The sequence below is a fragment of the Wasmannia auropunctata genome, unplaced genomic scaffold, assembly GCF_000956235.1.
Source record: "Wasmannia auropunctata unplaced genomic scaffold, wasmannia.A_1.0 LD335828.1, whole genome shotgun sequence".
In the NCBI taxonomy this organism is placed as follows: domain Eukaryota; kingdom Metazoa; phylum Arthropoda; class Insecta; order Hymenoptera; family Formicidae; genus Wasmannia; species Wasmannia auropunctata.
This window is the reverse complement of record NW_012027062.1, coordinates 3,222,616-3,246,288: the sequence shown is the minus strand read 5'-3', so window position 1 is coordinate 3,246,288 and position 23,673 is coordinate 3,222,616. Positions and strand designations below refer to the sequence as shown.

General features: G+C 43.9%; 1 protein-coding gene across 1 annotated transcript in view; it reads left to right on the top strand.

Moving 5' to 3' along the window:
• The window catches only part of LOC105455991 (protein gooseberry-neuro-like), a 24,336-nt gene extending 995 nt beyond the window's left edge, over window positions 1-23,341 (top strand). Inside the window, exons 2-6 of the mRNA XM_011699741.1 lie at window positions 2,685-2,998; window positions 7,333-7,444; window positions 21,611-21,807; window positions 22,226-22,658; window positions 23,068-23,341. Of these exons, the coding sequence (XP_011698043.1) occupies window positions 2,685-2,998; window positions 7,333-7,444; window positions 21,611-21,807; window positions 22,226-22,658; window positions 23,068-23,288 (1,277 nt within the window). The 3' untranslated portion in view covers window positions 23,289-23,341. The remainder of the gene's footprint in view (window positions 1-2,684; window positions 2,999-7,332; window positions 7,445-21,610; window positions 21,808-22,225; window positions 22,659-23,067) is intronic.
• The last annotated feature ends 332 nt before the right edge of the window (window positions 23,342-23,673 follow it).

Genomic DNA, 23,673 nt, shown 5'->3' with positions numbered 1-23,673 from the left:
GTCATTCCTCTGTCCTTTTGCCTAAGCCGGGGATATCCGCGCTAATCGATCCGATTTTGTTTTTGCGTTTGACCTACTGTACATGTGGTACATGTGTGTATATCTGACTCATGCGTGCATGTATAACTCATGTATGTCGACATCTAGCAGGAATCTCTTTTACGTTAACTTTCATTTTTTTATATTTAATTTATTTGAGGCTGTGCGATGCAATCGCCACAACCTGTTATTGAGACCTTACGTATTTGCGATAATTTTTATAACAATCAATTGATAAGTATATATATATATATATATATATATATATATATGTACATATTTGTACGGCTGTTTGATATCGACATACATCGATACATTGATTTTAGTCTGCTCTAAATAAATCAATATAAAGCACGATCTGTATCTCTATCTTTCGCAATCTTTCACGCTCCAGGTTTAATTTCACCAGATCGCGTGGATCTTTCTATAATCTTTCATCGAATACCGAAATACACACGGTCTTTAGACAATCAAAGGTGTTGCATAGATTATTAATTTTTTAAAAATAAATTAATTAGACACTATAATCAAGTATAGACAAATTATAATCGTGTGCTGCTCAAATACAATTCCCGATGATTATAATGCATAAATGTTTTAATGGGAATAGTTTCGCGATTTGCATTTCTTAATTGCGATTCGTAGATCTTATCTGATCGCGCACGTCTCTGACGGGCGTGCGTTACGATAATAACGGCGTGCGTAAAAGGGTGCATTGCGTCGAATTACGCTGACGATAATCGTCACATTTGAAAATTTCATTACTGCGATTAAATAATTTACGCAACGCCACGTCCATAACAATACAGCCGCTTAATCGTCACGTTCGCGCACGGTTATTAAGTTGATAATTAAATTCAGTCACGATTCGCCATTAACACACATTCGATCGATTGCACCGCCGTGTGATTTTGATAAATCAATCCTGTCCAAAGCGAGCGATCCCGCCGTAAATTAAATGGTAACGCGCGTTCGCGCCGCGCCTGGTCGTACATTAAGCATTCCCCTTCGCCGCCATTTAATTGATATTCATCTTTAATACGAGCTTGAGCTTCGAAATTGAATAAGACAAATCTACATTTGATATTATCGTGCCCTGTATTGGACATGGATATTTATTAGGCGTGACATAATTTTCCCTTAGGCGCATTGTGTGAAACGCATCGCGGTAACACGAACCGCAAATTGTCGAAACGATATATCCTATTCGCTAAGTGGGTAATTAGCGATCATTAAAAGATCATTAAAAATGATAGGTAATGTACATTATCGTGATCATTGTTCTCACCTGAATTCGTGCTGATTACAATTCGACAAATAAAAGAAAACTATGTCATTCAATTGATTTGGAAAAATTGTTAATTATAAAATAACAATTTAAAACACATAAAAACAAATGTTGAAACCTATAGTTACATTACAAGAGGATGTTGTTTCCCATTATAATTCCCATTTCAATGTTAATTACAACGTAATAATAATCCCACAGAGATTATTATTAAAAATGCAGTCCTCAATAATGCCTGCATTTTTTTTTAATTATCTCATTAATCTCTTAAACTGCAGCTTAAAACACATACATTCATAAAATATCTGTTAAAATAAAGTATACGCAAAAGTCACATTAGACGTGCCGATTTTTGCGGCGTGCACAGCGGGACGTCCGAGACGGAAGCCTCAGAAGGCGTCCCGACGCAAGAAGGTCGTTCAGGTCGGTGTGACAAAGGCGACGATTACCATCGTCAATATCGGCCGAAGGCCGAAAAAAAGCTGAGAATCCCTCGAAAGGAATTCACGGCCGATCTGAGGATTACCCGACGAGCGGATTCCGTCGACAATGAGATTCCAGGCGCACGCGCGCGCGGTCAGACGATTATTATAATTACCCCGTCTATCCGCTCTGTGTACACGGAGCGTCCGTAATGCGTAAACATAGTAATTACGTGTGCGGGACCGCGAGCGCGCGCGCGTTTACCCGGGATGGCCTGATGATACGGGAGCTAATGTCACGTACGGTAGGGTGGCTAATTCGACTAACGATCCGGCTTTATACTCGTTAGTGCTGGAAACGGGCCGGTGCACGCCTCCTCGCGCGCATAACTTCTTCAATTTTACGGCTGTTAGCCGTGTTTTTGGTATCCCGAGCCAGTATGAGAGTGCACGCCGCTCCTGTTATCTGATTTCATGTTTGCGCCCTGGTCCGATTCCGTTGCTAATTTCAAGCTCAATCACCGCAATTGCGCGGCTGTGTAGCCGCTCACGAAACCACGCATTTCCCTCCGCATTCGTCGCACGTTTTTCCAACGAGACCCGGGCTCGATTATTCGCTCGAACGTTTTCGCATTTTTTGTTGGCGGGGAGGGCGGTGAGGGAAGAGGGGAAATAAACATCTACCTATCTTATATTCAATATTTTGACCGATTTGTTGCATTTTAAAAATTTCCTTTATTTCTTCTCGTATCGAAGTAAATTTGCGAAAATATGTACTTTAAAATTTAAGATTGCGGTGCATTTTCAATTAATTCGATATATAAGAAAATTTCTGATAGAGAAAGAGAGAGAGGGGAGCATTTTTGTATTTTGCAATTGATAATACTTGCGATTCCAACAGTGAATTTTATTAATTTTTCGGTTTCTTCTTGTAGGACAAGGACGAATGAATCAACTAGGTGGGGTCTTCATCAACGGGCGACCGCTCCCTAATCATATTCGCCTAAAAATCGTAGAAATGGCCGCCGCGGGAGTCCGTCCTTGCGTGATCTCCAGACAGCTGCGCGTCTCGCACGGTTGCGTCTCGAAGATTCTCAATCGATATCAGGAAACCGGATCCATTCGCCCGGGCGTGATCGGCGGCAGCAAACCACGAGTGGCCACGCCGGAAGTTGAGGCGAGGATCGAGGAGTTAAAGAGGGATAATCCGGGAATATTTTCTTGGGAAATCAGAGATAAACTTATGAAGGTGAGCGGAAAAATTCGCCCATTGTTCTATAATTATTCAAACAATATCGGAAGGGACAAAAATCCAGGTGGTATAATAACGATCTGTCGTTATAAAGGCTCTTCGGAAAAATAGAATCTTAAATAAGTCGAGAAGAGGCGCTGCATTGTAAAAAAAAAAAAGAGAAGAAATACACGAATCTGCGATTGTACGAATGCAAAGGTAAAATAGCGATTTCAAGTTGCTGCTTCATTATTCCGGTCACGCGGGCATTTTTCCGTCCGCGAGAGCCCCGCGAGCCATCGCTCGACCCCTTCGATCGAACGTGGTGGACGTTTTCTGCGCGCTTACTCGTGTCTCTATCTTTCTCGGGGATCATGCTCAATGGGGCTTTTTAATCTTGTGCACGAGGCGAGAGCGGCGGGGTACGTGAGCAGCCCGAGGCGACTCGCGTGTCCTTTAATACTTTACTGACCGCCGTCTACACCCACGCCTCATTGGCGTAACACCTCCGCGTCTCGATTTTCGAGTATGCAAATGTGCTTTTCCATGAATAATCTCTTCCGCGTTGCATCGTTCAATCCCGATGCATCGCCCGACAATTTTCCGATGGAAAGAAAAGAAAAAAAAAAGAGAAAAGGAACGCCGTTCGCATGATGCACGAGGAAGACATTACCGTGAAGACAGGGAAGATTAATTACCTACACGACATTACCTTAACGCCGAAGTTTGAGAACATATTTAATTATGAGTTGCTATCGACGTAGGCGTTGGTAAATTATAGAACGTAAGGAGAATATATAAATGTATATATAGGAAACACTGAAAGAGAGTTTATCACCAGCAAAAATTATGTAACGTCATAAAAGTAATCTCTTTTCCTGCCGCTCCCGGTCTAAATCTGAATTTCCCCTACCATTTTTTTTTCAGCAAAAAAAATACTTTATATCACGCGAAGAAGATGAAACCAAAAGATGATGTCACCAGAACTATTAGGAAATTAAATTGGCTGTTTAGTCAATTTAATCCGACGGCGGCTTCGTCGGCGTGAATCCCGATTCACCCCCCCCCGGGCTCGTCTTTTTATTTGCGATCGCGTCGATCGCTCGGGCGCGGTAGCACTCCTCTCTCGGAGCAACAAAAGTCAGGTATCGGATCTCGGGGGGCCCCGAATATCTCTACGTGTCTCCGCGATAAGATCGACGACGGTTCTCAAACCGAAACCGTGCGAAATTCCGATAGGATGGGATATTTTGTCCCACCCTTCGATGCTGAACCGCCTTCCTTGCCGAGGGCGATCTTCTCGATAGAGAGATAAATCTTGTCCGAAAGAAGCAACGTGCGCATCGACCGCAAGAGCGACAATAAGGAGAAAATGTATCAATCTGCGGGGGACGAGTGTGCGTGCAAAAGTACATGCAAAAGAGAAAGAGAGATGAACTGCAGAAGTAACCAGCCAGAAAGAGAACGAGAGCGAAAGCGCGGAAGAAAGCAAGGCACGAGCAAAACGAGAGTAATGGCGCGCGCGAGAGAGTGGAGGAGCGTTTGCGAAAGAGAGAAAGAAAGGAACGATGAGGGGGATACAAAAGGAGACAGAAGAAATTAGGGGGAGAGACGTAAGGGCGAGAGAGAGAGAGAGAGAGAGAGAGAGAGAGAGAGAGAAGAGAGCTTGCGAGGAAAAGCGAGCGAGAGAGAGGCCGCCGAAAACAGCATTCGGAGAAGGAGAACGGACGCGGACGGCGGACTACGAGAAGAGCGAGACGACGAGAGGATGACGAGAGAGCCGTCGTAGAGGAGGAACGAGAAACGGTTTCGAGAACACGTACGCCGCTGCAGTCGTGGAGGCAGGCCGGTCGTGGCCGGCATTAATACGGCATTTAATGTTGGAAGGGGGCGTTCCTGGGGCCCCGAGGCCCGCAGGGCGCCTCTCTCTCCTCGTCGCTCCCGTGGTCCAGCCGCCTCGCCGGGGTCTACGTTTATCTCTCTCTCTTTCCTGTCATCGCCCGGGACCCGACGCCTCAGCCACCACCGGCAGAAGGATCGTTATTGTTTCTGAGATCGGCGATCCGGCAGATAGCGATCGACACCGACGACCCCCTTTTCCTTTTTTTTCCTCTTCTCTTTTTTCCCCCTTGTCTCCTTCTCCCTTTTCCGCTCTCTCGGATCGTCGCGTCTCCTTCGTTTCTCCACCCGCTCCTCTCCCCCCCCCTCCTCTTTAAATCTTCGGCAAAGGCAAAAGGCAGTTCTTTCACCTTGGCTCGCGGGATAATGCTCACTCGATCTTTAGCAGCGCTTTCTTTATTTATCTCGTTCTCTTTAGCGAATCGCCCGTTCGGCACGCACTCGATCGCCGCCGCCGCCGCCGCCGTCTCTCGATCGCGCCGCCGATAACGCCGATCGGTATCGGCGCGTGCGTACGTGCGGAGATTTTCGCGGCTTCGCAGCAGGGACGATGGCCGAGTAGGTGTGGCGACGAAGTTTTCTTGATACCCGATATGGAATCACGAGATATGAAGAAATCTTTGATACACGATACGAGCTTATGACCCGCGCTGCAGCCGATATCTCATGCAATCTCAGTTAAATGGACTCGATCTGAATAATCTTGATCTTGATCGTGATATTGAAGTTATAAATAAACTTATTTTTTATTCAAAAGAACAAGTCGAGTTTTGAAACATCGTGAAATGTATCTCAATACATTGCAAATGCCATTTTCTTGTTTGTTTTATAGTAATATATATTTTTCTAACTAGGTTTACGTTATTTTTACGTGTTGTTTCTAAATGCGTCTCATGTACGACGTATATATATATATTTTTTTTTATGTATGGAACGAAAAGTACTTGTATGAAAGGCTCGTAGACATTGGATACTTTGTACTTGATCGCTATTATACTTCCGCGTGGCATCCTAAGGATAGCTCACTTTACGGACATTCATCAGCAACCGCGTTGAAATTGTTGAAACTACAATTATTACGACGAAGATGTTGGAACAGAGTCCCGTTTGCGATGTTATGGGCCTTTTGTTTCTCTCGTAACGATCACTTGCAAGTACACTTGCAGGTATACAATGCAAGAGCAACTCTAAAACTACTGCAATTGAGGAAGAGAGTCTATTATCTCTTACATAAACGAAATAACGGATCTCGCAACTGATTGTTTGCTGAATCACGAATTCTTCTCCGTATTTTGAGATACGATAATTAAAAACTGACTAACGATCGCGATTCATCCATTCATCAAGTTACAGAATGTTGAATATGACAAATGCCTCGTCGCAGTAATTCAAGCCGCAATCCCAATTCTAAGCAATAATCCTACTTACATTTTATGATTCATTTATCTCACGTCGCACGTATAATTAAACCGCAATCACGATAAGCCATTCGAGGCAAATCTCTCGCTTAGTATAAATACCACGAAATGATTTTAAGAGAGCTTACTCATCAAATGAAATCAAATGGTGTTAAACGTTAAATCAATTTTATTTCTCACTTCGTCAAATTAATTTCATTTATTTCGCGTGAAATTCGCGCAGCGGTGAATTTATACGTTTTCTCAAATGACTGACGAGTCTCTTGTGATCGTCATCACGATCGTTCGCATTCTATATCCGCGCCAACGACGCAACAAAATCGCGTTGCCGCGCCGTGGAAAGGTTGCTTTCGTTTTCCACGATTACCCATGCGTTTCGTCGCCGAGCAACCTGGATCCCGCGAGCCCTATTCCGCCGTGGTGAACACGCGTGTAACGGTGCCGGGGCACACAATATGTAATAACGCCGAGTCTCTCGGCGCGGTGCAAATATATATGCCGACACGAAAATAATCGCGCCAAATTGTAGTGCAGTAGCCTGCAGTTGCAAATGCCACACGCGGGTCGACGGTGCCACGTAACTCTATACGATCGATCAATCCGCGCCGATCTCTATAGCCGGCGAACGCGCGATCGAGACGGAAACGTGCGAAGCTTTGCGTAAGCCTAGCAATCTCTATCCGGGAAATCGCCAATGTTTTTACGCGGAAATTATGCGAATTAATGCGAAAACAAAAGACGAAGGGAACAGAACCGTTTTATCATTATCATAATAATAGTATCGCCATTTACCTTGCGAAAATAATACATTGTATGTAATGAGGAATCTCTGCAAGAAATTGCTGGTTCCGCCAACGTTGAATAACTCCAATCGTGGAATAGTTTAATTCGAGTTTTGTTTCTGGAAAGCTATGTTTAGATGGAATTTAAAGCTTGGAAAGTTACAAACGTATAGCTTTAGTAGGCAGAAAAAATTGAATTATACGTAATCCGTTATTTTAATAAATAATTTTGTTGGCATACATATGTATGTAGGAGGGCTTCTCGGAAACTCCAAGCGTCAGTTCCATTAGCAGACTTCTTCGAGGCGGACGACCAGGGGATGACGGAAAGAAGGATTACACTATCAATGGCATATTAGGCGGTGGTAAGTCTGAGTTGTTCCATATTTCCTTTATTAACAATAAGTATCACTTGAAAAATTCTACGCGCTGATTTTCCAATAAATTCCGAACGATAAGTCGTCAATTCTCGTCCACCAATTCGCTCTCCAAGTATCTCTTCGCTCGATCGTTATTCGCTCGCGAAAAGCAAAACAGCATGAAAGCCGCGTAAAGTTCCCATCGGACAGTCGAAGGGTTAATTACCCTTTTAGGCTGTCAGCAGCGAGAAAGAAGTCCGCGCAGCGGGCCCAATAGCAAAGGCCGTGCCGGCCCGATATCGCGCGAGAAATATGGAACGCAGGAGGAAGATAAGATAAAAAGAAAAAGAAAGAGAAGGAGAGGCGCGCGATCCATCGTCTCGAGGGGCATCAAGAGCTTTTAACCTCCGCCGGTCCCTGGTGGACCCAGTTTGACGTACGCGAGCGTATATATATATATATACCGGGGCCTTAAGCGCCTCCGCTCGCCCTCGCTGTTAGGGACCAAGTTAGCCCGAACGAACCGGCGGGATTTAATCTCCGGTGGGCGTCAGCAGGATTAGCCAGGTTGCCCACACGTCCGACAAACGGATTACAGAAGTGTCAATATCTTACCGGACGCGCGAGATATTATCCCGCGTCTCACGTCCCGTCTTTCACAGCCTTCCTCCTTCCGAGATTTTTATTTCAATCCGCGATGATCGTTTAAAAGCAATTTTCCGCAATGTTCCTATAAATATGCAAGAAATCGTGCAATTTTTCCCACTCTTTGACGAATTTTAATTTTAAGCGAATCTTTATCGCGATCTTTATGAAGAACTTTTCAATGGATTTCCTTATTTTTTAAGAAATATAGAGAATAAAAATAATTTTTTTTATTAATTAATTTACAGTTTGTAAAAATAAGCGAATGTATATTCCTAATATATAATTGATGAAACAATCGTTGATAATAATAGATAAACACATATCGATTTTTTTATCATTTAATGATAAAAAGGTGGTAAATTAAGAAGTGGTAAATTAAGAAATTAAATTGAGAAGTTTATGTTATTTCTACCAAATTATGTTTTGCACAAGTTATGAAAGATTAATTTTTATCTAAATTATTATCTAAATTATTATACTCGTACATATAAAACCATAGCCTTAAAATTTAATAACGGACGACGAATAATAGTTATTTCTTTGAATGCTACAAATTATGACAAGTTACAAATAAACTCATTAGGTCGCGTGATTTTAATCGTAAATACCATGTCATTGGTCCTCTCGATCCAGATCTCCGTTTTGATGGAATATCCCAATTCCTAAGCCGCGGGCGTGCACGATCAGCTAGGTGTTCCGAACGCGAAGCGGGATTCAGGAATCTGTTTTCGTGATTGATACAGGTAGACACGGTGGAATTAGCGGTACAGGTGTCCCAAAGTCTTAAGAAGTCAGGCCGGCGAAGATGCTGCCGGGGTCGAGAAAAGATCCTTCGATCGCGGACCGTCGAGAATGTGAGGAAAGAGTCGAGAGCCAAGAGGCAAGAGCCGGGCCTCAAGGCCCAGGGGCTTCGCGAGGGTCCCGCGGAGATCAAACGGGCCGCCTGCCACACGTCGACAGCGGTGCTCATCCGCGGCTCCCTGCCGTCCCCGCGACGATTCTTTAATCAATCTAGTCGAGCAAATCGGTCCTTGCGCGCGTATCGTTTTACGTAATGTTTCGCGCGTAAAAGTGGTCATTTTTTAACACGACGCATCTCAGACATGAGATTCCGTGTCTTCAAGACCCTCACGGCCGCGTTACAGTGACGAAACGGCGGTGAAAATATCGCGCGGTCATAAATAATCAGAAGCACCCGATGAATTTCGAAAAACAATAATTAGCGTCTTCAAGCAGGGCGCGAATTTCGCCGATAAGAAGGCGCCTTTGAGGAAATGCTGACCGCGCGCCGGGCAAACCGCGGAAACCGTCAATTACAGATCCGTATCGCTTTCAGCACGGTTAATTATGAGCGGTCTCGTGATCTGTTACTGCCGCACGCGCTTCATAATTTTTCCCCAAAATTACGACGATAGAAATCTCGATCACTCGCCCCCCCCCCTCCCTCGTCCTTGCCGCGCCGGAGACTGGTGCAAAAATGAATAATTATTTAACGAGCGGGTATACGCATTCGATCTCATTCACGCCGCCGTTTATTCATCATTAACCGCTTTCGCGGTCAGTAAAATTGATTAACGCCGATCGGCCGAATTAAAGCGCCGGCGATGCACTTCAGCCGCGCCGCAAATCGCCCCTGCGAATTTCGAGATAAAAGCGCGGCGTCGTCTCTGTCTCTCTCATGCACCGTGAAAATAAATAAATCCCGAAACAGACGCGGTTTTACGACTTCCTGCCATCAATATCGAGGAGAAGCACTTAAGTCGCTATTAAAATATCGCGAGTGCCGTTACAAGGTGGATACTTTCCACGGAAATTCATTAAAAGCATTCATAATATATCTCTCTCTTTATCTGGAATAAGGATACGGCGATTGGAATTTTTGTGTGCAATCTTTTGTCATCGAAATGATGATACCTGATTTCATCAATCCTAATTTAACGAAAATGTAGAACACACATTAATCAAGCTGGGAGAGCTTGCTCCATTTTTATTTCGCGACATCAATTTTATATCTACGATTTTGACGACAGCTGGCTATCTCAAGCCACTTGGTCCGCTTCCGACTTACCTCGTCCCGCTTTCCAGATAAGGGCGAATTATTATCGCGCTCGGCGCCGCCGCCGTGCGGTTGAATAACTTACTGGTGGAGGTCTGGCCGCGCGCGCGCGCGGAATAGGGAGCGAGGGGGCAATCGTGATAGGGAGCACCTCTGGACGGATATACTCGTAGTATGGCGGAGGTGTCGGTCAGGGTATAGGTGTCGGCAGGCAAGCAGGAATGACACGTAGCCTGTGGCTTTCTTATTCCTTCTTATTCCGTTCCTTTGGCCTCGGCCGCCGACGAGGGATTAGCCTAATGGGTCCTGCCCACCCCCCTGCACCACCCTTCCTCTCTGCCCTCTCCCCCTCGCTCTTGCGCTGCACCGACACACGTGTATAATATGTATATCCGTCCTGATCCCTCTCTCGCGTCACCCCTCTCTCTCTCTCTCTCTCTCTCTTTCTCTTTTACTCTTTCTCCCGTTTCCTATCTCGCTCTTTCTCAGATCTCGTCTCATCGACGCGAGATCGGGCCGGCAGAGTATCCGCGCGATGAACAACGCCGCTAAGTGATTCACAATCAGGTTTATTGATTGTATCGACGATCGACGATCGCTCTCATCGGGAATGCGCCGCCGACGCTCACCCAGGATACTGTTTTTGATGTTTAAGCACACCTCGGCGCGCGCACACCGCGCCGGGATCCCTTTTCTTACGCGCTGCCGACCCGCTCGCATGATTCGCAATCAAATTTGCAGATTACATCGCCACGGCTCGACGGTTCACATTGTTCGGCCGTCGCGAGTTGCCTCAGCGCGCTATTATCAAGCCGCGCGCGAAGAGTCAATAAGATCTCTCGAAGCCGCGATAATATCGGCATGGGGATCCTTAGTACGCTAAAAACGGTGATTTGCATGTATGTATTAGCGTTACTTTGCCTTACCGTGTCGTAATGGAATTGATCATCTCGACAAGTAAAAAATAAATTTATTGCCCGCCGTACAATGAGTATAACATAAAAGAGTTGGGCTATCGAAAATATTTATGCGTCTGCTGACAGAGTTTAGATTCCGCGGTGTTATTTTATCGAGGAAATAGGTGATTTAATTATGCGCGATATTACATCGGTAAAGGAGAAAAAAGAGAATTTTTTTTTTTTGCGGAGGAACAAGATTACTCACACGTCCCCTCTAATTTATTCACGACTTCCTTTCGCTTTATCAACGTCGTATCGGGCGTTCTTGCGTTACTTTGTCGCTCGACGATTCGTAATCCTTATCTCCGGAGGAGTCGCGAAACATCGCGATTCGAGAGTCGACACATCGACGCGATGAGGAATGCGAAAGGAGTCGGTGAGCGATTACACGGGGCGGGAGGAAAAGGACGCAAGGACACGAGAAAAGGAGCAGCGGGCCCGGACGTCGCGTCGGGGCTCCGATATCAAAGCGTGTATCTAATGCGCCGCACGAATCGGGCCGCAGGCCGCCAGAATCCGTGGACGCGATCCTTGTCACGCGAGCGCATAATCCTCCGAGAGCGATGTACATACCCGTATCGTACGACGTGTGTCTTTACTCGGACGCGGCTTTACTCTCGGATTGAATTAAGAAGGAGTCCGGGATTTATATGCGGGATAATCCTTTCGGATTGATTGATAATTACTTATTCTTACATTTTATATACCCAACTTATATCGTGACATCTTTTTTCGAGGAAATATACAAGCGAGATCGGATATTATATGTAATGTCGATTTACAATTAAAAAAATATATATTTTTACGCAAAGTAATTATTTCTTTGTACTATTTTTGTTTTTGTAAATCACTTATATAAGTGACTTTATTTTTTTCGAACTTTTGCAAAGAAAAATTTTAAAGTGTCGGAGATGTTCATATATCTTTTTCGTTTTAATCACTTAAAGACATGATTGTAACGAGGTATGAAGTGCGTAGATGCAAACTTAACGACTACATTGTCGCTTTAATTTCCTGCATCGCCTCCGTCGTTTCTTCTGAGCCACCTCACCCTTCGTTTCCAGCCACCTCGGCCCGCAACTCGTCGTAGTCTTCTCTTTCATTAAAGCCGCGATTTAATCGGGCGCACTTCAAGAGTCGAGGCTCGCGCGCATGTTATGGAAAAATGCTAATTATACGGCAACATCGAGGACGATCAATCGATCGTTCTATAAAGGCACTTTGTACGCCGGTATTTTTCCGAACGTCTACTTGCGGCGTACATTTGCAATTTGCAAAAAAATTTTTTTGAAGGCAAAAATATTTATGCTGTCGCAAAAATGACAGCAGAATAAAATTTTGCAATTGCTTGTTAAGAATATCATTGAGATAAGGGTTTTCCAGAAAGTATAAAGAACTTTTGATTAGAAATTTTTTTTTAATTTTCATTAATCAATGTCATTTATTGTACTTAAAATGAAATAGATATATGTATATATATATTTGAAGTTTGAACGGAAGCAAAATAGAAAGTTTTAGCCCTGTGTAATGATAAAGAATAGGCTTCGTGACAACTTTCTTTAGTGCATTTTTCGCAAAGCATTAAGGCTATAAGGCAGATATTCAAAATCGTCTCAACAATAATCATCAAGCAGCTTCTTTATCTTCCCGCAGCGTGAAAGCATTGTCACGAAGAAGACCGTTTCTTTATATTCTGACTTAGCATTATTGGACCATTACTTGGTCTTCTATTTGAAATACCTAAGTTTTTGCTGAACAATGCTTTGCGAAATGCTGAAAAATGTATTCTGATGAGAGCTATCATCATGGACTGGCTGAACACTCGGGTGACAGAATTCTACGACACGAAAGTAAGTAAATGGTCTTAAATTGATCACAAAGTACGAGTCACAAGATACAAGTGCCTCAATGTTCAGAATAATTATGCGGAAAGAGAGAGGCTAAGATATTATATTATATAAAACTTACATATATAATTTTTTTAAAATAAATTTTTTCTTAAATATTTGATAGCCAAATGTTCTTTACTTTCTGAACGATACTAAATAATTTAAAAAACGTACAAATATTCTTAAGAAGTAAAGTAAAATCTTTCATCATGTCATTTAAAATCTTCAAGAGAACGCAACAAACTAAAGAAAACTATAGAATACCGTCGCATATTTTCGAAGAATCACTCGGCGTCAAGTTTCCACAAATCTGTGCTGTCGATATTGAAACAAAAAAAGTCGGCGTTTTTGTGCTCTTTTAAAAAAGGCAGCCAGCAATGCGGTGGTTTTGAAATAATGAGCGCGGTAGCTCGTTTCATCCCGAGAGGCATAGCTAACCACCTCATAATTTTAGTGGTCAGGTCAATGAATAGGACAAAACTGACCACGCTGTCAACGTTCACTTGAGACCTGTGTTATGCAGGGAAACGACTACTCGAGCACAGATCCCCATTAAAAAATGCAACTAAAAAAAAAATGTCAAGAGCACAGTAATTGTTATCGCCGATCGATGCATCTCGGGACATCTTCTATGAATTCTTTATTCCGGACTTGTCCGAAGAGGTGGGGGGAGACGAATACATAATAATTCTCAGAGTCATAATCGAAGGGCGATTGTTTGTGGAGAAAGGAACGGGACTCCGGCAAATAAAAGGAAACTCTGCACCGTCATCACAACTGCCCTTACACGGACCACCAACGACGCCGGTCAGAGATCGTGTCCTGGAGAGTAACCTAACGCGGCCTAATTGTAGCGCTCCGTCATTATATATACCGGCGAAAACTGTCATCGAGATCGGTCACCAGCTCTCGCTCACCGGACTACCGGTCTCATCCCTCTTCCTCCCTTACGCGCTCACGCGCTTGCACGGCGGCGTTATACACGGGCGTTGACAGGAAGACAGACCGTGGCTCATGGATGTCAACCGCTTCGCAGGCTCATTGTTGGCGTTTTGAGGACATTTGTTACCATTTAGGGGGACCTCACACACGCATCCCGGGGACCCCCATGAGCGGTGGGAAGTGGGAAGGTGGTGCCGGAGCCTAAATTTATAACCTACGGAGGTGCGGCACCTTTTCCGCCATTCATCCGCCGATTCGACACGCGGAAAGCAAAAGGGAGGGCGCAGGAAAGCGGCGGCGATCTATCTACATGCGACAACGGATGCTGCTTGCGGGGTCCGGGTAAACCGTTGTCGCGGTCCTCGCGCAGACTCCACCCCGCTTTAGAAGAACGTCAAGCCCACCGAATGTGTGTATTATATCTTCGAATGGCTCGGGATGTAAGTGTCCCGCTGGATGTCTCCGCTCTCAGATCCCGTTCATCTCGATCGCCGTGCACCGACGGCAGGGGAAAGATCACACGCGCGTGATCGACGATGGTCGAAGAAACAAACTCGTTGTGCTGAACACTATATACGCTCTGGTATAGCTCTCGATTGTTGCCTTCTGACGAACGTGTTACACGTGTTACAACAATATGCAGCGTTCCAAGAGCGTTGGTCTTCGCCGTTAACACTAACGGCGCGAGTCATTTCGCTGCATTTACGGTAATCTCCGCTCCGCGATCAACGTGTTAATCGTGCAAAATGACTTCGCGTACGGCGTACTTACGGGACGGCACTTACGGAGCCGCGTACGTATGCGCATACGTGCGATCGACGAGGCGACAGGACGCGCGTGTACGCGCGCGTGTACGAGCGCAACGCACACGCAGCGGGGATGCTGACCGGCACATTTCTGGATGACGTTGCTACGAATGAGATATTTGCTCTCGACACCGCGGGACCGCCCCCCTCTCCCCGTAATTGATTACACGCGTCTTTTCACGCGATCTATTCACGGCCCGATCGGCCGCTTTTCATCCTCGTGAGGCCCGATATTGATTGTGCCTATCAACGAAGCCAACCAACGACGGCCCCGAGGCGCGCGCGCACGCTCATCGAGCGACAGGATCACCTGGAAGTGAAGCTAGTAACTCAACCCGCCGATGCACAACGCTTGTCGTTTGTCGACAGCGTCGGCTCCCGCCAGGTCTTACATCATCGCTGAACGAGGAACGAGCTTGACCGAACGACAACGAAAATGTAAAAATAAAACGCGGACTTTACCTTCTCGCGTTTCGCGGGGGCTCGAAGAGAATAATTCATAAACTTGCCAAAAATTCAACGCCCGCTCGTCGCGGCGGCAGATTCTCATGTTAAAGAGCTCTCGGGGAGCTATATACACGCAGGGTGAGAGACGCGACGCGAGGACGGTCGACGATTCGCACGGATAAGTCAAGCTCGGGTGGTGATCACCAAGCGGGTCTTGGACACGGCCGACTTTGCGAACTTAATTACACACCCGGCATAATTGACATTTCCAGGCGCCGACGCGCTAACAGGACGACCGAGCGCGCGCGATAAAACAATGGCGTGGGCCGGGGCGATAATCTATAAAGCGTTTCATCGAGTGCCCGCCTCCCTGTCCCGACGGAGAGCGCATTCGTTCTCTCATTACAAGTCCGACATATGGGCACCTAAACGATCGCACGCATATACACACACGCGCGCGCGCATAATACTCGATCTTTCTGCCTCCCGCTCGCGCTCTCGGGCAGCCACCCTTTTTTTCTCCTTTCTTGCGGCCGGTAGGAGCGGGACGAGGAGAGACCGCACGAGGATCCCGAGGATCGAAGGGAGAGGGATAGAGCCCTCTGAGAGGACCGCCGATGTCAGAGGCCGCGCGAAGGAATGCTGACTCGCCGAACACCGCCGCCCTGCCTCTCGAACGTCCCGGGGAACACACCTGGCCGCGCTCTGTGTGCCACCCCCTCCGGTCTCACCGATGCCGCGAGAAAAGAAGCCGGCCGAACGAGCCAATAATGATAATTGATAATTAGTCGCACTGATATCTTCGCTGGGTATAGACGCCCGACAACGGACTGCTGCTGAGCGAAAGAAGCGAGAGGTGTGTCGAAGTGCTTAAATATAGGAGTGTTAGCCAAACTATGATGTATCCCCGTCTTAGATTTTATCCTATAATCCAAAAATGACGACCACAGGAACGCAAATATTGACACTTGTGCAATCGTAATACAACAGGTCGAGAACAAGAAGCTCATTATCATTAAATAATTGACAAATTTATTTGATAAAAATATATGAAATCTGAAAATTCTTGAGATTCTCAGAAAAATCTTAAGATTCTGAGATTCTCCTAATTTTGTAATGCTGATTTCTTTCACGAAAAGTATTGGGTGAGAATACAGGCATATTGCTCGTATCAATTCTAATTATTGTAAAAACATTTTGAAAAGAGACCATTGCATGTTAAGAATCACGCAGATAATTTTATGAAAATTTCAAGACTTTCTTAGGTATCCCTACGAATGTAGGGAATGTAAAGTGACTTGTTCGTGCTTCGATTTCCCTATCCTCAGCATCTTTTGCGCGATACACGCGCGATTCACTCTCTCACCTTCGTTTCTTGAAAGGAGTACGAGGCCGAGGTCCTCGGTGCATTTTAATCGCGCGGCGCGCATCTTCTGGAAAGACGAGATAAAGGTGGTTACGTGATGAAGTGACCTTTTTCCGGCGACCGTCAAACGGCGGAGGATCCTTCGACGGGGGATCCCCTTTGGCGGCATCTTTGGCGGCTCGTCCACGTTCCTCGGTATGACAAACGGAAGAATGGGAGAATAGCCCGGAGACAAGTTGCATCTACAGACAGTAAAGGTGGCGGAACCCAGGTTTAAATTCCTGTCACCGGCCTCGTCGTCGCTGTACAGGTAGCGGGAGGAGGGAGACGATGGTGAACGTCGAAAGATGTCCAGCGTTTTTTTCATAACGCACCTGAGACGCGCGATGACTGCCAAGTGCGCGGCAAGTGAGCTCAATGACTCCTCGCGACTCTTCTACACCACTTGTCGTATCGACATCGAAAGCCAAGCTTGTTTTTTAAAAACTATACTTGATAATGCACCTCGTAATGCTGTTCTAGAAAACAAATGTGTGCTCTTTCGAGTTAAAAATTACTAGATATTTAATTTACGCTAAAATTTGGAGTGACAATCTTCCGAAATCCATCCACATGTAAACCGAAATGAGAGGTGAATTTAGAAATCGTTAAAAACTAGCAGACGGACGTCCAAATGGGAAAGTTTTTTTTCTGTTGGGCTAATCGATGCCATCGTGCGAAATCTCGAGGGGTCGATGCCGGAAAGCATCGCGCCTTTTGTCTACTTCTGCTGAAAGCCCCCAGGCGTTATTTAAGTTGACTTACAGATACCGACGCGTCCGCCTCCATATGTGCGCAGAGGCCACGTTACGTTTTGACAAATGTAACGCCGCACAATAAATAGAATGGACTCGGGTTCAAAGGACGGCCGCTGGGTTTCCCTGTACACTCGAAAGCCGCAATCCCGCCGCCGTTAGTTTCATTCCCCCGCCGGGCGAGGTGAAAACCGCAAGGAAAGAGAGTATCCTCCATTGTCCGCCGGCAAGATTCGAGGCAGGTTCTACTGTATGCGAGGAAAATAGCAGGTCCTTCGGGAAGATATCCGTCGATCTTGCTCCGCGCGAATCTCGTTCCCACAAACGTCACACGTAAGACAAACGTCTCTCGATCTGGTAGCTCGTTTAAAAATCTGACTGCACTCGCTTCTCGATCGCACTCGCCTTTCGCTTCTCAATTAATAAAAAATGGAGATTTGATCATGCAATGGATCAATGCCATAACTAAATCTATTAAATAATAATTATAATTTGAACTAGACCGCGTATGTGAATCGCACAACTAAATTCGATTTCTACGGTCATGGCTATGAATTTCTTAACTCCATGTTCAGCCGTTTAAACTGAAACGCGCCGAATAAATTTTCGGACTTGCAACGCAATTATTTTTAGGGTGCGCCTCCATTTAACGCTCGCAACGCTCTTGAAATCATTTTATCCTTGTTATTTATCGAATGTTAGACATTCAAATTGAAACAAGGACAAATAATGCTCGCGAGCGTTGCGAGTGTTAAATAGAACGCACCCTTAACTGAAACTGAACCTCAGCCAGGGTTTGAACTTGGAACCTCCCGACTTTCCGGGGCGAGCGTAAATTTATTAAGTTGATGTATTCGCCCTATGCAATTTAATAATTCCTTTAGGAAAAATAATCGTCAAATTTTTCTTCAAAATTCGAACTGTTATATAAATCCTAAGCTTTACGTCGAAATCGTATATATATGTATAATAACCTACGGACCTATGAACCAATCTCCTCTTTCTTGTTCGGATGCTCGAATAGTTCAAGGAAGAGACCTCAGGCGATCTCAATTGAACGTGAGCTCGTAAAACGCGAATCGCGAACGAAAAATCGGCTGAACGGCCGTCCAGCCGGCCGGTCGGCCGGCGCGGCGTAAGAAATAGAATTACTGTCGTCGCCGTTTAATTCCGCATCGCGGAATCTGCGATAGCGCGCTGGCGTAGGTAGGCAAATAAAAGAGCGAGCTAATCCCGGTTTGTTGTGCCAGGGTAGATTGTCGGACGTCACAACAAACCACTCGTTGCTCACCATCGACCCCGTGTGCGCATCCGCGTGCGTTCGACCGAGCGATAAAATCGTGCACGAGATTAAACTACTATTTCGAAACAGATGGAACGGAGACGAGTACACGGCAGGGAAAGCACGACGTTGTCCGACTTGGTACGGGGACAATGGTTCGCGGGAACGCTCGATTGAGCGGCAATAGGACGATTGTGGGACAATAGGGGTGGGAATCGACTTAGGAGTAAATATTTGGCAAAAGGTAGCCCGGTCAGTTTCTACCGATGGTTCCCCCTTTGCGTATATATATATACGTGTTTGTGTATATATACATGCCTTTTTTCTTTCGTTTACTAGGAAAAAACGGACGCACGAGCTGCTGGTTTTCTCTCAGCTAAATAGATATCAATGGCACGGAGGTAGAAGCGTATCGCGTAAGAAAATGTTTACGGAACGAAGTGCTGAATGCGAGGATATTACGATGTTCGTAGGAATTCTTCGGGGAAGATTTAATTCCAAGTATCGAACGGTCGACCAACGATGAAACGGAGGCATCATCGTTATTGTCCTCGACCAGAAAGACTGGGCCTTCTATGGGAAATAGGTTTCGAGAAGTGAAGATTAACTTCAATGCGATAAGTGACCGTGGCCGTGCACGGCAGACAGTATTTCAAATTCCGAGAAGAATAAACGAATTTCCAAGAAGAGATTGTCAATCTCTTTAGGCTGTTAAAATATATATAAAATAATTTTAGAAAAATTCTCAGAGGGGCAGAAGAAAAAACTGACTAAAGAGGACGCATTTGCGGATTTGTCTTTGTCAAGTTGTTAATTATTCTAGACAATGTCCCCCCCCCCTCCCTACATAACTTTCATAACAATAAACGGAGAAACTTTTATAAAGAAATCATCATTATGTCGACGTTAAACTCTTCAAGGAGTAACCGGCCCCGCTGAAAAAAAGTGGTCGATCATAAAACATATCAAAACTATGAAAACGAGGCAAGATGGCGGTGAACATGGTGGTAACCATTGCTTGCCTTTTACGAGCACTTTATGGATGCTTTAATGACTGCGGTATACGTAGTATATACATGCGAACGTATGCAGAACGCATAAAATTGTTTCATGCAAGCGAAGATAGATTGGAAGGGCTTTAAACCGGAATATCAGAATTCTTGTATTTACATAAAATTGATGGACGTGTATAGATTTTTTTTTTTATTCATTTCGATCGAACTTAATTAACGAAAATGTAAAATATGTAAATGAAATATTTTTATAAATAATCGTGGCGCGCTGTACGACGAATTATGAGAATGAACCCGTGACGACATGCTGAAATATTAGGTGAAACGTGTTGAATTCAATCATAGGAAACAATTAAGCCATAGGAAATACGATGACTGTGCGGAATAGCCGTCGTCGGATACGCGTATTATACAAATGATGATCATCGTCTCATCAATATCCCATTCAGAGAAAGAGGCGAGTTCATCGGCGATGCAACGGCGGGCTGAGTGACAGAGCGGCTTTTTCGACGATTTATCGATTAGCAGTGACGGCCGTTTTAACACCAATTAATAATCGCCGCAGAATTTAAAGGATCCTTTCGACATCGCGAAAATTTTCCCGGTTGTAAGCACGCTCATAATTTACGAAAAAAAGGAAAGACATTTGACTTTGCATATTATTTTTTTTTTATTTATATTTTTCAAAAGGGTTAATAATCTACTAATAAACCAGAACTAATAACGAAGAAACTTGAATACTCGTGTACACAGGATGAGTCATTTAACTTAAGACACTTGAACATATTGAAAAGAAAGCATTTTAGAAAAAATGTGTTTTAGATGAAAGTTATTCAATTTCAAGAGATTAATATGAAATCAGTTTTCTCTTGAAAGGCAACGGTAAGGTCAGGTCAAGATCATCTCCACTTTCTTAATTATTAACCCATATTTTTTTATTGCATATTCTTAAAGCTGATTTTGTGATATTTTCAAAAAAGATGCTTTAAAGCCTTTTCTGTTAACCACACTTCTCAATACGTTTTATAAAAGAGTGATGAGAGTGTTCTCGAATTACAATGTCAGTAATGTTTGTGATTAAAAAAAGGTCAGAACCGAGGAAATTGTAAACAAATTGTTGTTTCAAACGCACCAAATTACGAGTAGTCATTTTATGTTTGTGAGTCATTTAGATAAATATAGTTTAATTAATTGATTATAATGTGCAAAACACGAAAAACCTAACAGTCGCAGAACAAATTGATATAATTTTTATTTATGGTGAATCCAGATGAAACATCGATGAAACAATAATTTGTACGCTAAACGATTTTCTTAGAAAGAAATACATGATCTTGTACTTCAATTTATCGTGTAGTGATCCAATTTTCAAAAGATGGGAATATTCAACCGAAAAAAAGTAAACATCAAAGAACTATAACCAGTAATAGTAGTAATAATAATGGAGTGTTAACAAGAGTTACTTACTATTCAAATTGTTATTAATTATGTACTTTTTAAATATCTAGTCTCTTCTTAGCCTGAGTCTAAATTCTGAGTCATTATGTTAGTGATACTGATCTTAATAGAAAATTAAGAAAATTGACAAATTTCTCATTTTAAAAACGATGAAATATCGATTCGATACGATTTTACGAATTTTAATGATAATTTACGTTTAAAATAGACAGGTGTAAAATATGTGGCAATATGGCACATTAAGAATACATGTATTAGACGTTTTGGATTGATTTTTAAATGTAACGCATTATAGTAACGTTCTTATTTATTAATAACTGCGGAACTAATACAATATTAATTGCATTCAAGAGAATATTTATCGCGATCTCGGAGCTCCAGTAATTAGCATAAGATTTTCTGATAAGTCATTTGGAACAGACGTCAATCTGAATTTTTGGAATTTCTTAAATACTTTTCTCTGAATAATTCTCTTAAATATGACAATGATCGTTGTTTTTACGACTTCTCAGGTCGCTGCGGTGACGACTCTGACACAGAAAGCGAGCCAGGCATTCCACTGAAACGAAAGCAACGCAGAAGCAGAACAACATTCACTGGCGAACAACTCGAACAGCTGGAAACTGCGTTCCAACGTGCTCAATATCCAGACGTGTACTCCAGGGAGGACTTAGCTCAGAGAACTGGATTGACGGAGGCAAGGATTCAGGTGAGTATCGCGTGACGTTAATACAACCGACGTACGTTAACGTAAAGTATATAACATCGATCATGATAATTCAAACAGAATTTCTGGTATCTTTTTACAAATCGTTGTTAGAAACATTGAAAAAATATGTCTTTATATCGTTAAAATTATTTTGCTAACTGAGATTCTCTCTAAGTTATCTATCTATGTAACGCTGATTACGTAGATATAATTCAAGAGTGAATTCGAGGGAGCAAAGGAGAGACGTAGAAATTCGAGGAAGCAATAAAAGCCAGGATATTGCTTGCGCTGTACTACGTACTGTAGGCTATACACAGCGCGCGTAAAAAAAAAAACGTTAATGCCTTTGTCGCTATTACTGACAAATCGATTCCATCGAGTGGGTGCCACCGCCATAGTGTCATGCGCACCGTTTCAGGTGTGGTTCAGCAATCGCAGGGCGCGACTTCGCAAACACAGCGGTAGCATACCGCACTCGATGACGAATCTGCCGTTGACGCCCTGCCAATACGCCGCGGCTAGCCACGAGCTCGTGCAGATACCGCAGGTGCCGCAGATGCCGGGCGGAATACCGCAGGTACCCACGACGTTGCATCACAGCCCGACGACGCTGCACCAGGCGCCTAGCAGCGTTCACCAGGTCCCCAGCAGCACCGCCGTCGCCCAAATGGCGAGCACGATGGCCCAGGTGCCCACCACGATGAGCGGCGCCCTTCAGGGACACGCGGTCGCCATTTCCGGTCACATCGGCTCGCTTCCGGCGCACGCAGCCTCTGTGCAAATCACGCAGGTACCGGCGATGCAACCACCCGCTGCGCACGGTACGCCGACGTCCCTTTCGCACAACGCCGGTGAGTACTTTACAAGATCTGCGAGTTTCCGAGTTCTTGGAAGAAGTCGGGAGACTGTACTAATTGTAAGATGCCTTCACGTTTCAAACATTTTTTAGACCCGTTTTTATTATCCTAAGCTCTGATATATCGATAAATTTGCAGGAGTTATGAATTTTGAATTTGGAAAGGCTAAAAAAAGACAGTGGTAAAATCGATTACTCGCATTTCTCAAAATTGCGATGTCAATTGGTTCTCTTTGCGCTTACTTCGTAAACTGTCATCGCATATTTTGACAGTAGTGCGCAATTGCGCGTCTGTGATGCCTATAGTATCGAAAAAAATGAGACATTGCTCGAAATCTTACGTGTTCGAGATTTTACCAAGCTTGAAGATGTATTAAAGTTCATATTTTGTCTTTGACCCTCAGGTAATACCGATTGGACCAGAACGCAGCTCGGTTGGGGTCAGTTCAATCATTTCCAGAGCAGCGAGTACGGCTCAGGCAGTCATCAGCACGCGAGTTCGCAGAGTACTCAGTCCTCGAGTACCCCGAATACGGCGGGGACAACGTCGGACTGGTACGACCAAGGGTACGATTATGCCCAGCACGCTCAGCTTAATTATCATCGCGTGGGTGGAATATTTTAGCCGATTAGTGTTGTACAGAAGGATATTAGATAATGTACATACTTTTATATAATTATATATTATATACTTATATAATTATATATTATGTTATGTAATTTTATAATGCAATTATATAATTATATACACATATGAATCTATAATTATATAAATAGATAAATATAATTATATAATTATACACACATATATAATTATATAATTATATATTAAGAGGCACAAATGTTCTCGAAATCAACACTTTTAAAAAAATTAATTTTTCGACGTCGAGAATGTATGTAGCTCCTTAATATATAATTATTATATTGCATATACTGATGTATAAACAAATTACAATAGTATAAATTATAATCTGTATATATAGATATATAAAATCTTTATCAATCTAATC